Source organism: Microtus oregoni, unplaced genomic scaffold, assembly GCF_018167655.1.
Source record: "Microtus oregoni isolate MIOR12 unplaced genomic scaffold, Mior012 000008F_ref0000371, whole genome shotgun sequence".
NCBI lineage: Eukaryota > Metazoa > Chordata > Mammalia > Rodentia > Cricetidae > Microtus > Microtus oregoni.
This window is the reverse complement of record NW_024543067.1, coordinates 31981778-31995813: the sequence shown is the minus strand read 5'-3', so window position 1 is coordinate 31995813 and position 14036 is coordinate 31981778. Positions and strand designations below refer to the sequence as shown.

The following is a 14036-nucleotide window of genomic DNA, read 5'->3' as shown; positions in this document are numbered from 1 at the left end:
TGTATGAACTTGTCAAAGAACAAATTTAATCTAAATAATTACACTTAAGAAACAAGAAGACTTTGGCCTCATTTCCCAAGCGCCAGTGGTGTTGCAGCTTCATAGGTCCCGCTGCTCTGCCCAGCGATTTCTCAGACAACACAGACCTCACAGCTGTGCTCAGAAAGTTACCTTCTCCAAGCAGAAGCTCTGGATGGCTTGGGTCACTTTAGGGTTGTCAGGGTTGAACAGGCTTGGGTGGTTAGCCAGAACCACATCCTCCATGAAGAACTGCCGAACTGTGCGGAGAGGTAGCTTCTGCATGTTCATCTTCCTCCCTTTAACGCGCAGCAAGCCTACGTGTCTATACAGAGGAACCAAGAGCTCAGGCATAGACATCCTCAGGAAGATGGATGCACCAAAGCTAGCAACCAGGTTTGGGGCACATGCCTGTGATCCCAGAACCCAGGAGACTAAGACAGGAAGATAACAGGTTAGAGGCTAGCTGTGATCCCTTCACAGACGAAAGGCTCCATTTTTCACTTAGTAATTATAAAAAAATACTCTTAAAAATACATGTTTCTGTTAATTTAATTTTTTATAGTAGAAAATGGCAAACATTCTTCTTTATAAGAATAAAATATACTCTTCCATCATCTCCTGTCTGAGCAGATACAACTTCATAATGAAACAAACCTGACAAAAGTATAATAAAATGCTAACCAGATCATGACAGAGCCACAGGGAAAACCACAAGTACACACTCCACTGCCATGCTCCTTATACCACATTACCATAACCATCAGAATCTCAGTGGAACCACTGGGTGAGACCTTCTACAGAAGCTCAGTTTAAGTTGTTGGCATTTTGTGAACTTACAGAAAAAACCATTTCCCCATTTTATTGTGGGTAAAGAAACGCATGCACAGCAAAGTTAGAACTCTGGTAGGGAGCCCATTTTACCCAATTCTTGGATTCTACTGTGAGGCATTTTATTAAATTAATTAAAGTATCTACCGAGCTACCTATTTTTTAGATGTCAAGGTAAACTACAGATATCTGTACTACTTCTCTTAAAGCAGCAAGCGCTTGTTTGTTTGATTTTTTTTTTCACTTTTTTATTTACCTAGGAATAAATAAGACGAGGTGGGGAGGGACCTTCAAAACCAAGAAAACAGTGCAACTACAATACCCAACCTTCACACACAAAGTGCCCTTCAGGGAAAGAGAGACGGCTCAGTGAGTTAAGCACTTGTCTGCAAAAGCCTGAGATCTGAGTTTGGTCCTCGAACACAAGCCAACTGGAAGAGAACGGGTTCCATGACATATGTGCATCCTCACACCTCCCTCCATCACTCACACACAGAGTAATGAATGAAATCTAAAAATTAAGCAAGCTATTCTCTGCTGTCAAACCATGAATGTGGGGTAACCAACCTACAGCACGGATTTCTTAAGGACTGATTTGGAATATGAAAGTACTCACTTCTTCACAGCTTCTCCAGGGGAAAGGGAAGTCACCACTGAGCTTCCAGGCTGAGACACATAGAAGAGCTGCTGCTCATTTTTGGTTGGGCCAATTTTACACTCGTGTTCATGGCCCCAGATAACGAGGTCAATGAAGTCATCCAAAAACTGCTCTGGGATGAAGTTGGTACTCCCGTGTTTACTCCTACACCAAGATTTAAGAGCAGAACATAAGTTCAGAGCAGTAAGGGAGCATTTCATCTTAGGTCTACACAGATCTACGTATATCTTGTCAGAAACTGCCCAAGGGATGGGTATTCCATTGAATTTCAGAGCACAGGTTTATAAATTTGTAGGATATGATCAAACCAGAGGCCTGACTGGAAGCATGAGGAAGCCAGGTCTGCACTGGAAGGAGACGGCAGAGTTTACAGAGAGAATATTCTACTTTGGGCAAGTCAGGAAAACCAGCTCTGTTTATCGCAAACCCACAAGTGGTCCTGACTGCACACCCCACGAAGCAGACAGATTTTAAAAACTGAGTTAAATCTAAACTTGTGATAAAGAACACACTCCTAAGTGTGTTCAGTGATGCTTAACTTCTACTGGCTATAGAAAGAAGGAATAGGGACCAGAGAGATAGCTTAGTGGTTAAAAGCACTGGCTGCTCTTCCAGAGGACCCAGGTCCAATTCCCAGCACACACATGGCAGCTCACGACTGTCTGTAAATCCAGTTCCAGGGGATCTGATGCCAATGTACATAAAATAAAGTTAAATAAATTTTTAAAAAAGGAAGGAATGCGGTGGTTATTTTAGCAGAAGACACTGCAGTGCAATGACCTCATCTGAAAGCTGTGCTTTTAGAATGAGCAGGCCTCTGTGAGGAAGGATCCACCTGAGAGAACAGAGCGCCCTGCAGGGAAGAGCAGGCAGTGAGGGTGCTACAAAGAGAACGGCAGGGAAACTGCAGCTACACTCAGGGAAGATGGAAAGCAAAGTTAAGAAAGCCGTGGGCCTTTGTGTTTCGTATGTCTTTGTGTGAGTCAAGTATGCAGGGTGTGAGGAAAAGCAGGACACACGCAAACATAGCACAATGCCATGGTGCCTTCATAGAGCACACAACCCAGCCTGTGAGAGACTGCAAAGTCTCCTGCTAGCTTCAGTATCCCTCCTTCTGCAGCAAGAACCGAGCTGGTCACTATAAAGTGGAAATAAGTCAAATACAAAGGGTGCCTAGCACACGCCCAGCTGAGCAATCCTGTTTCCCAGATGTAGCAGCAGCAAATGTGTCTAAGAATGAAAAGGGGAGAAACGAATCACACCCAGTGGTGAGAAAGAAGGCAGGAATGATGAAGCAGGGCAACTCTGGGAACCTGGCATCCTGACTAGCTGTGGCAGGCCACGGACTGAAGTCCACGGACACTGTATTCTAGAGGGAAATGTGCTCCTCACAGAGACACAGGTGTGCACTTTAGCTAAGCAACAGAAACAAATAGGACAAAAATGTGTTCAGAGGTGGAGCACTTGCTAAGCAATGCGAGGGCTGGGTTGGATCCTCAGACACACACATGCATGCACTTATAATCTGGGCTTCTTTCAGGAAAAAAGTCACGAATATGCAAAAGACAAGACACAAATGGACTACGCGGCTCTGGATTAGATTGGAATCAGCATGAACTTGTGGTTGTGTTTCTGTGCGCACACATACAGTTGTTTACATGTGTTACTATTATTAACTCTGTTCAACTGAGATGGCCGAGAGGTTCAGCATCAACAAGCACACCTAGAGTTCACACAAATCCTAGCTCTAAACACTGCCAACAAAAGCAGTCAGAATTCCTTGGTGAAATGGTTGAGGGAGGGCAGGAAAATACAAGATTGAATTACAGCATCTTGTGACGTCAAGAACCTAAGGCTATGCTCAACAAATAAACTAATAAACAAAAACAGATAGCTGCCCTCTCTCTTGTTCTTCCTCTCCCTCCTTTCCCCCTGCTCCAAGTCCTTGATATAAAAAGATAAATAGGAAAATAAATGAGAAAGGGTCTGGTCTTTCCTACAAGGAATCCCAATGATCAAATATGGCAAGAATGGAGGTCAACAAACAGCACAAGTCTTACACCACAGTGCTAACTACTAGATACAATCACCCTGCGGGCGATCAGTCCATAGCAGTACCATGGGAAACAAGGTATTCATGTGGTCAGAAAGCATCTTCCCCCAACACTAACTTCAAAGGAGAAAGTGGGAACTGCATTGAGGAGCAAGCTGTTGTCTTCTTGATCACACGTGAGTATCACCATCTTCTGCAGTGAGCTGTCACACAACCCTCAGCAGGGCTTTCCACCTTCTTAAGGCTTAATCTTTTGGAATAATGGGTTTTCCTCCACCTTTCCCTGTGCAGTGCAAGGTGAGGCAGAAAAGGGAATGCTCGGCAGTGGTGTAAAGGTTCAAGGAACCCTCGCATACCAAAACACACTTGAGACCGTTTCAGACTCCTAAATCTACCTCCTGAAGCCTTGCACTGACCCAGCACTCAACCTAAATGCGCTCAAATACACTGCATGGTCAGGCCCAAATCCTGGAGTCTTCTTCAGAGACTTCCCAGCTCTGTCTCTCTCCCCTTCCAGCTTCCTGCACTCATTCCTACCACCTCACCTTACTTTTACACTGTAGCGATCACAGGACAAACCACGCTTCCTCTGGTTTCTCTTCCTCCCGATCCATCGTGGACTCTACCAACAGAATAAACTACCTACAACCATTAGCAAAAGACAACTGATCTAGGCTAGGTGTGGTGGTGCACGCCTTTAATCACAACACTCAGGAGGCAGAGGCAAGAGGATCTATCTCAGAGAGTTGGAGGCCAGCCTGGTCTACAGAGCGAGTGCCAGGACAGCCAGAGCTGCTATAAAGAGACACCCTGCCTTGTAAAAACAAACAACAAACAAAGCAAACAGCCGCTCTAGCTATGTTTCTGGAAAGGCATTCACACACACTGAGATGTCTAGAGAAAGTACTTACTGCATCAAACTTTATAAAGCAAAAAATGTGAAATAAAATGTTCACTGACAGAAGAAAACTACAACTACAGATTAGTAACAGAAAAGATGAAATTCAGTAATGTAATATTAAACACTTACTCACTGTCCGTGACACAAAGCGATTCCTAATATACTAAGTATCTTCTATGGATGATACAATATCCATAATAAAGCACATGGAATGATTAATTCACAACCCAAACAATGTTTCCTAAGGGATATGAGGAAGCAGATGGGATGCTACAGGAATGACACTGGTCCACGCTTCGCTGCATCAGTGTCTGTTATGGTCACTCTGTGTCTCCCCTATTCGGGGCACACACTCTTTCCTGGTTATTAATCCTCATGAACTGGCTTCAGCCTGAAGTCGCACAAAGCAGTGTGACTTCTCCTGAACCCACGCTGGTGATGGTGAAGCAGTCAGGCTTGTACTAAAGTCCTGCACAAACAGATCCTGAGAACCTCAGTGCTTTATTTCAGAGTACCTTTACCTGTTCTGATGAATCACAAATAAGTTAAACCACGAGTTCTCGTCTTCCTTCGGTCTCAGCATGGTCACTTTTTTATTGACAAACATCCGATAGAGCCTTTCGTCTGGAATGGACCCTGGGGAGGACACAACACTATTTCAAACGTGTTTTCCTACTGTGGACTTCAATGATGAACAGGCTTTTCTTCTAAATTATGCATTTCTCACAGGACTACACTTCTCTGTTCAGATGTGTATCTGAATTCTGGAATCGCATGTATAAATGGTATTACTAACAAGTGCCCCAGGACAACAGCACTCAAAGAACACTTTCTACTTTGGAATTAGGGTAATATGTACAGAGAGATGAATGAATTTCCTATGCTTACATTCCCACCAGGATGTCTAGTGACACCATGTGCCTTCCCTTCACTATGAATGTAAAGTAAACGTGCTTTTCAGCTATGATATACCATACAGCATGCACAGAAATGAACACTAAAAGGGATGAGATTTTCTAAAACATGTTTTAAAGTGTAATACTACTATATATACTGAGTTTGTGCTTTTTAATAATTTAATAATTTTAAGTAATCCTTCCCATACGCAGAGGTTTGTCTTGGTCTGGGTAGAAGACACCAAGAAAACAGGTAAGAAAACAGTACTAAGTTGTCATCATTATGTTAAGAGGAAAGGCCAAGACATGAACACAGAGAATAACTGTGGAGCTGGAGAGAGTTAACCAAGGCTGCTAGTTCACATTAACTAGAGAAACAGAGCCAGTGACCGGACGCACAGAGACATCTGATGTACAGAGGAGACAGAGTGGACACAGGTCAGGCAAGCCCAGCACACAAGGCTGTGCTGGCAGTAACAGCTGCACGTAAAGCACTACATGTTGGTAAAACCTGAAGACACAGGCTGAGGGAAGGGTAACTGGTGAGTATGTTTTCAGTGCGAGGGAACGGGGACCCCACTTCTGCTCCAACACCCACAGGTGTAAGAACTGTGGGGGCGCACAGGTGCATCACTGAAGGGAGAAGGTGGAGGTGGGACTCTGAGAACTTGAGCACAAAGCTCTTCTTTAGGTTTAGGATGGAGCAGACACCAGTTAAGGAGGACAGAAGAGGATGGCTAACTCGGGGGAAAATGGATCACTGAAGGGGCTGCCCCAGATAACAGTGAAGACACAGTTCAATGTAAGAGCAAGCCACTTTTCTGGAGATACAATGCCCAATACTGCAGACACGAAAACTGCTAATGGCTTTTTCAAATTGTCTATCCTCTCCGTGTTCTATCTCAGATTCAGACATAAAGCACAAAAAATGGATTTTACACATTATTTCTAGCTTCAAAAATACTTGAGATACAGGGGCTGGTGAAACGGATCAGCAGTTAAGAGCACTGACTGCTCTTCCAGAAGACCCGGGGCTCAATTCCCAGCAGCCAACATGGCAGCTCACAACTGTTTGTAACTCCAGTTCCAGAGACTCTAGCACCATTATACCAATGCATATAAAATGAAATAAATTTTAAAAAATAAAAACATATTTGAAATATAAAATATACAGAAACTTTTAAATGTGTTCCTTGAAAACAGAGTTTATTTTTTCATTCATGTATAATAAAGTCTAGCAAAAAAGGCGTTCCTATAGAACACTAAAGAAAAGGAAAACAGAAGCTAGGAGTAGTCATGCACATTTTCAATCCCAGCACTCAGGAGGCACAGGCAGGTAGATCTCTGAGTCTGAGACCAGCCTGGTCTACAGAGTGATTCCAGGACAGCTAGCGCTACATAGTGAGACCCTGCCTTGAAGAAACCAAAACAAACAAAAAGACAAATTAAAAAGAAAAAAAAAAGAAAAAGAAATGGAAAACAATGAAATTAACAAAGCAAAGTGTGTGTGTGTGTGTGTGTGTGTGTGTGTGTGTGTGTGTCTGAGAGAGAGCATTGAGCATGCCCATGAGATGTGCAGGCTGAGACAGAGGTCAACCTTGAGTGTCATTCTTCAGGTGCCATCCACCTTACTTTGAGGACAGAGCCTCCAACTGGTCTATAGTTTCCTGATCTGGAACTTTCAGCTGCCCAGTGAGCCAAAAGGATTTTCCCTTCTTCACTTTCCCAGTGCTTGGATTACAAGCACATAATAGCACACCCAGGGTAAAGCAGATTTCTGAATCTGCTTTAATAATAAAACGTCAGTTGTAGAATAGAAGCATATGTGAGCCACTAATGCATGAGATATATAAATAATTTTCTACCAGTCACATTGAAACAAAATAGCAAAATTAATTTTAATGTATATAATCTGTTACTACTGGGTCTTCCTATCTCTTATGTCTAGTGTATTACAACTCAGAGTAGCCAGATTTCAGTCTCACAAACCAAAAAGGCCAGTGCCACTGTATAGACAGGATGCTCTGATCTCTCGTAGACTTCGATGATACCAAAATGCAGTTCTGCTAAAGAGCGTGCCCTTCTATCATCCAGCTTTATAAAAAAGAGTCCAAAACAATAAATAGGACGGAAGCAGAGATTTTGTTTGTTTGTTGTTGTTTTCTGCCAAAACTGCCATTAAGTATAAATAGCTCCTGTCCTTAGAAATACCAAAACTATTTTCACCAGAGCATTCCACTATCTTTTAGAGGTACCAATAAAGAATAATCACAATTGTCTGACTTCTCCCCCTTTAGAAGTCCCTTGGGTCCACACCAGCTCTGAAACTGTATTTGCCGACTGTTCACAATTATCGACTGAAGGGGACAATGGAATCCCATCTGACCTAAGGCCATTACCTACCTAGGCCGTACAGAGCGAGTTTCGTGCTTCCTTTCTGCAGCAGAACTGGACTAATGTCAATCTTCTCCACAGACATTGACCGTCCAAAGTGATTCACAAACCCAGCACAGCTTAAAATATCGAGGGCACAGAGGGCATCTGCCTATACAAAAGTTTCAAAGAGCATTGAGTTTGACCACAGAAAAGGATGGTCTGGGTGAGAACCATCCTACCGGTCTACGGTCTGAGGAGCACCACACTCCCACATCAAAAGCACACTCTGTAGACTATAGGATAAGTGTGTCTTACTCACAAAACTTGGGATCAAAGTGCTTTCAGATTTAGGGTTTTCTTGACTTTAGAATGTTTGTGCAGATCTTACACCAGGTGAAAATTCCAAGGTGAAAATCCAAAACCTAAAATGATCTAAAACCAAAAACCTCTGCATCTCAACTTTGAGGTTTTCTTTTTGTGGCACTTTTAGCTTAATACTTTTTGAATTAAGGACACTCAACCCTTAATTACAAAAACAAATTGCAGCAATGTCCTCTGAAAACAAAGTCCCAATGTTAAGCAGCTGCTATTCTTCCAGCCACAGACCACCAACAGCAGCTGAAAGTGTACAGCAGAGGCAACGCTAGTGTCTCATCGGTATCATGATGCCCTGGCCACTCAATCCCAAATCAGCTGTGAATCAAATCAGCCTTGGAATCAAATGAAGTTTTGTTTTTTGGGGGGTACATATATGACCATAGACTAATGACTTCCAGTGACAGGAGAAAACACAAAGGAACTTTGGATTGGGATGGCCAGTCTTTCATATCAAGCAGGGAATAAAATAATTGAATCTAGATTTAAAATACTAAAGAAAAAGATCATTTTTTATAGTGAGAATCCAGGAGATCAAGGATGCTGAGGAGCTCTAGGTAGGTAGCCACCCCTACTCCCAGCTAGGCACTGTTAGCAAACTCCGAAGAAACAAAAGCAAGGCCCCAGCAGGCCCTGGATCAGTGGCTACGATTCCAGCTACTTATAGGCTGAGACGGGATCACAAAGTCAAGGCCAGCTTGGGTAACTTATGAGATCTTGTCTCGAAAAACAGTAAAAAGAGGGCTGGGGATGGTAGAGTTGCCACCTGGCATGTGTCAGGCCCTGGTTTCCACCCTCAGTACTGCAAAGAGAAAAACAGTACGGCTCTCTCCTACAACAATTCTTACTCCAATTCAAAATCAAACAAAGAAGTCTAAAAACATAAACAATAATAAACTGACTTCATTGCTCAATCTGACTGCAGTTTATTAGGGAAAAAAGGGATGATGCTTTGCACTAATCCAATGTCATTCTGAAGATTCCAACAAAGTGTATAGTTACCCCTGTAGGATCATCATGGTTGCCATGGATACTAAACACCGGAATGGAAATGTTGAGATTGCCATCTTGATAGTTCACCCATGGAAACCTCGAAAGAAAACAAAGTGAAAGTCTCTATAAGGGATAAAGCAGTTTCCCTAAAACATTCCTTCCAAGCAGTTGCGCACTAGGCAACTACAAACACTTATCTGCAGACAATCCTAGTCAGTGTAGGAAATAAACTGCTAGATTAAAAAGTTTGAAAGTATAAAGTGTACGAATATCTAAGAACAGACAGCTGATAACTGGGAAGCTAACAGGCCTCTAAAATGTCTAACCGTTTGTATAAGGCTTCTCCTGATAGCTCGGAGGAGGGGAGAAAACAATCCGGGCTCATATAGCAGTGTTGCTGCTCAGGGTTTTGGAATCCAAAACAACAAGAACATAGCCTATCACCAGCTCCACTGCCTCTTCAGTTGCAATTTAGGCCCTACCCATCCCTTCCCCCAGCCATCAGGCTCCTCTTCTCTGTGACAGTAGGGTGAGCCACTTCTATTATGGCTCTCAAAAATTTTATCTACGTATAAAAAAGTACATTTTTCCTTCTTACATGGTAGGACAATATGGCTTTCTGTCCCTGCTTAACCTACTTTGAACTCTTTCTACAGAAATCTTGTATGCAAAGAACTCCCTTCAGTTTTTGCCAGCTGCATGGCTTACTGCCCATAGCTGAAGCAGGTCCTCACACTTAGACTCTTGTCTGGTATTATTTTTGAAGTGATACACAGGGAATGTGCACCAGGGATTGCTCCTCAACCTCAGCCACATGATTATCATCAACCCTTTCAGTCTACACCAGCGGGTCTGAGCTCTGCCATAGTTCTAATTAGCCAAGGATCTTTTTTTTTTTTTTAAATATTTATTTATTATGTATACAATATTCTGTCTACATGCATGCCTGCAGGCCAGAAGAGGGCACCAGACCTGATTACAGATGGTTGTGAGCCACCATGTGGTTGCTGGGAATTGAACTCAGGACCTTTGGAAGAGCAGGCAATGCTCTTAACCGCTGAGCCATCTCTCCAAGATCATCACTCATACCACACTCCAAGAGACTCAGCAGTTGGCATGGACACTGGAATGAGTACCTGGGAATCCTAGGTAACTGCAATGTGCACTGAGGACCGAGAACTGTCTACCTATCCAGTGTCCATGAGAAAACTCTTCAGCCAGTTCATCTGATGCCTTAGAAATGAGACAGCTGCTCTCGGACAGGCATTAGCGCTGTTCCCATTTCTGTGTAGTATGTATACTCTCTGTCTACATTTTATAAACTAATGGACTTTCTTAATCAACAGAAGGAAATATTCGTTTAAAAATCAGCCTTAATTTCTGTTGAGTTGCAAGTATTCTTCCTTCGTGAACTATGACATTTAAGTTTGCTCTGAAATTCTTTTGGTATAAATATATTTATTTTTAAGAAGACAAACGTATCAATCTCTTTTTTTCTATCTCCTGTGATTTTTACATGACATCTCAAATAAATTCAAACCACAAACGGTATGAATTGTATGAAAGAGTGGGTAGTTGATTAGTGGGAAGTTAACAGGTCTCTAAGGTTTAAAATCTTTGTAGAAGTCAATTTTTATAGCAAGGAAAGAGATGCTTTTACAAAATCCTCTACCTAAAGACTTTCTTTCATACTTAATAATTCCTCATTAAACTTTCACTGAATAACAGGTCTGTCCCCAAGTGTGAGCTCTCACCTCCATCAAAAACTGCCTGTCTTTTACACGAGGCTCTTTCTGGAGTTCCTAGTCTGTGCCACCTCTCTCTCTCTGCCAGTTCATGAGTCACATGTTTTATTACTTATAACCTGATCAGGCTACTCAATCTTTCCTTATTTCAGAATTTCCCTTCTGTGTCTGTCCATTTTTCCCATATGACATAAGAAAACTGGAACAGGAAAGTAACCAGAATGCAATGGAAAGAGATGAAGTAAAGTTAGTGTTCATATCAAAATAGAGAGTAAAAGATGAAAGCATTGAGGAAAAGAAAATGGGAAACTATTGTTTGACAAAGAAACAGAGTCTAGCAGGGGTGGCGTAGGCCTTTAATCCCAGCACTCAGGAGGAGAGGCAGGCAGATCTCTGAGTTCAAGACCAACCAGCCTGTTTACAGAGTGAGTTCCAGGACAGGCTCCAAACAGGCTCCTGTCTCAGAAAAAAAAAAAAAGAAAAAAAAAAAAGAAAAGTAACAGAGTTTCTGAAAATAAGACAGGTGGGGGGGGGGGGGCACACACTTTGAATCCCCAGCACTTGGAAGCAGAGGAAGTCAGATCTCTGTGAGTTCAAATCCAGCCTGGTCTACATAGTGAGATCCAGGCCAGCCAAAAGTATATAGCGAGACCCTGTCTCAAACGGGGGTGGGAGGGGGGAGAATTTCCTGAAATTACTAAAAAAAACAATTCTTAGATTAAAACAGAGGAGGAAGGACTGGGGACACGGCTCAGCAGTAAAGTGAGCCTGGCATGGGAGGTCGTGGACCAACCCCAGCACCACTGCAGGAACAAGTGGACAGTAAGGCATATGATGAAACCCAAGCAGATAAAGAATTCAACCCGCAGCTAATGGCTGAGGTAACAAACGCCTCAGTCCCCCGAGTGCAGACTACTCTAGGCAGTTTTCTCGCTAGCTCAATCTCCATAACTTATGTACCTAGCACGAGTAAGGAAACGACGTAGTCGTGTGACCATTAAATGGCAAAGCCATGCTCTAAACTGACACCATCCAGAATTTATGCTCTTTGGGAACTGGGGAGACAGGCCAGACAGTGCCTAGGTTGATGCATGCCCACACAATCCTCCTGCCTGTCTCCAAGGTGATGAAATTATGTGCGATCATAACCACATCCAAAGAACCCATGTTCTTAACCACATGCTTCACTGGCTTCCCAACAATTAAACTAACAACAGATTCAACAGCAGTATAAATTAATTAATTAATACGTAGGAACTCATCACTCACATATGTCTAAAGAGAAACGACTTCAGGCTGGGCAGTGGTGGCACACGCCTTTAATCCCAGCAATCGGGAGGCAGAGGCAGGCGGATCTGTGAGTTCGAGGCCAGCCTGGTCTATAAGACCTAGTTCCAGGACAGGCCTCAAAGCTACAGAAACCCTGTCTCGAAAAGCCAAAAAAAAAAAAAAAAAAAAAAAAAAAGGAGGGAGAGAGAGAAATGACTTCAGACTTCAGAGAGCAGGTGGTCATGCACGGTAGTGCACACCTGTAATCATAGCTAGCAGAGACAATGAGGCAAGAAATCATAAGTCTGAGGCCAACAGGGATATGTAGAAAGAAGCTATGGAAAATAAAGGGGCTACGGAAGGAGGTCAGTGACAAATACCCGTGAATACTCGGACATTCCTCTCTCTAGAGGTAGATTTTAACCCTCTCCCATCGAGTATGGGCTGGCTTAGGGACCCACTCCTAACCAAGGGCAATGGAAAGAAAAACAGCTTTGCATCGGAGAAACTTGAAGACATCTTAGCCTAATGACCAAGGTCAACAACATCAGTGAAGTCTTGGAGAGATCACGTACATCTAACACAAGGCTATCAGAAAAGCCCTTCGCTTCAGTGATAGTCTTCCCTAGCCCACAATCCCTGTCCAAAAGAAACAAGAGAGACAAGCAAATGAGAGGTGGTCTACAAACACTAGCCAGTCGGTACCAGGGCCATCAAAGACAAGGAAAGAAGAGAATCTAGCACCATGGTGACAAAGAACACATTTCACTAAAATATACTGTGGTGTCCGTACAGTACCGAAAAGAAGACAATGGCTTGGGCTGGGGACATAGCTCAGAGGTAGAGTATTTGCTTAATACACACAAGACCTGGCGTTCCAGCCCCAACGTAGGCAAGTTAAAAAAAAAAAAACAAAAGATATCTTTACTATATAATGTTGTAGATTAATATAAGGCCTACATCAAAACTGTATCTGGCCACAACAACAAACCATAAGCACAGCCAAAAGAAAATGACTGAGGAAAAGCCTAAGCCTTTTACTAAGCCAAAAAAATGGCTTAGTAGCTAGCATATATAACTAACTTTCACAAATCATGTCAAAAAAGATTTAAAAAAAAAAAAACACTACGGGGCAGTGGTGGCACACACCTTAAAATAAATTTCAGCACCTGGGACTCTTCAAGTTCAAGGCCAGCCTGATCTACAAAACAAGTTTAGGACAGCCTGGGCTATTCCAGAGAAACTTGTCTGGGAGGGAGGAAGGGAGGAGGGAGGGAGGGAAAGAAGGAGGGAGGGAAAGAAAGAGGGAGGGAGAGAACCAAGTTTTAAAGTAGACAAAAACAAAAGCAAACAAACTCCAGAAGAAAACAAAGAGGATGAGAGATCTAAGATAAAATGAGGTCCAACATTAGTTCCAAAATACAAATCGCCAGGCGGTGGTGGCGCACGCCTTTAATCCCAGCACTCGGGAGGCAGAGGCAGGCAGATCTCTGTGAGTTTGAGGCCAGCCTGGTCTACAAGAGTTAGTTCCAGGACAGGCTCCAAAGCTACACAGAGAAACCCTGTCTCAAAAAAAAGAAAGAAAGAAAGAAAGAAAGAAAGAAAGAAAGAGAAAGAAATACAAATTAATGATATACAGAAAATTCAAAGAACTGCATTTGCTATGAAAACTTGCTAGAATAATGGCAAAAGAGCTAATTAACAGATAATGTGTTGGTTTCCTCAACATGACACAATCTAGAGTCACCCGGGAAGTCTCAGTTGAAGGACTGTCTACTGGCCTATGAGCATAAACAAGGAAATGTTCTTGTTCATGGTAACTGATAAGGGAAGCCAGACCACTCTGACTAGCTGAGCAGTAAGCACGCATGTATTCATTCTCTCTCTGCTCTTGATTGTGGAAGTTCCTGCCTTGGTGTTC

General features: G+C 42.8%; 1 protein-coding gene across 3 annotated transcripts in view; it reads right to left on the bottom strand.

The window, feature by feature from the left end:
- Positions 1 to 14036, bottom strand: part of Mre11 (MRE11 homolog, double strand break repair nuclease) — a 56184-nt gene that overhangs the window by 35806 nt on the left and 6342 nt on the right. For all 3 annotated transcript variants that reach the window (XM_041657716.1, XM_041657715.1, XM_041657717.1), the window contains 5 exons: positions 9111 to 9198; positions 7761 to 7902; positions 4983 to 5097; positions 1466 to 1651; positions 172 to 343 (listed from right to left, as the gene is read on the bottom strand). In XM_041657716.1, coding sequence (XP_041513650.1) covers positions 172 to 343; positions 1466 to 1651; positions 4983 to 5097; positions 7761 to 7902; positions 9111 to 9198 — 703 coding nt within the window. The remainder of the gene's footprint in view (positions 1 to 171; positions 344 to 1465; positions 1652 to 4982; positions 5098 to 7760; positions 7903 to 9110; positions 9199 to 14036) is intronic.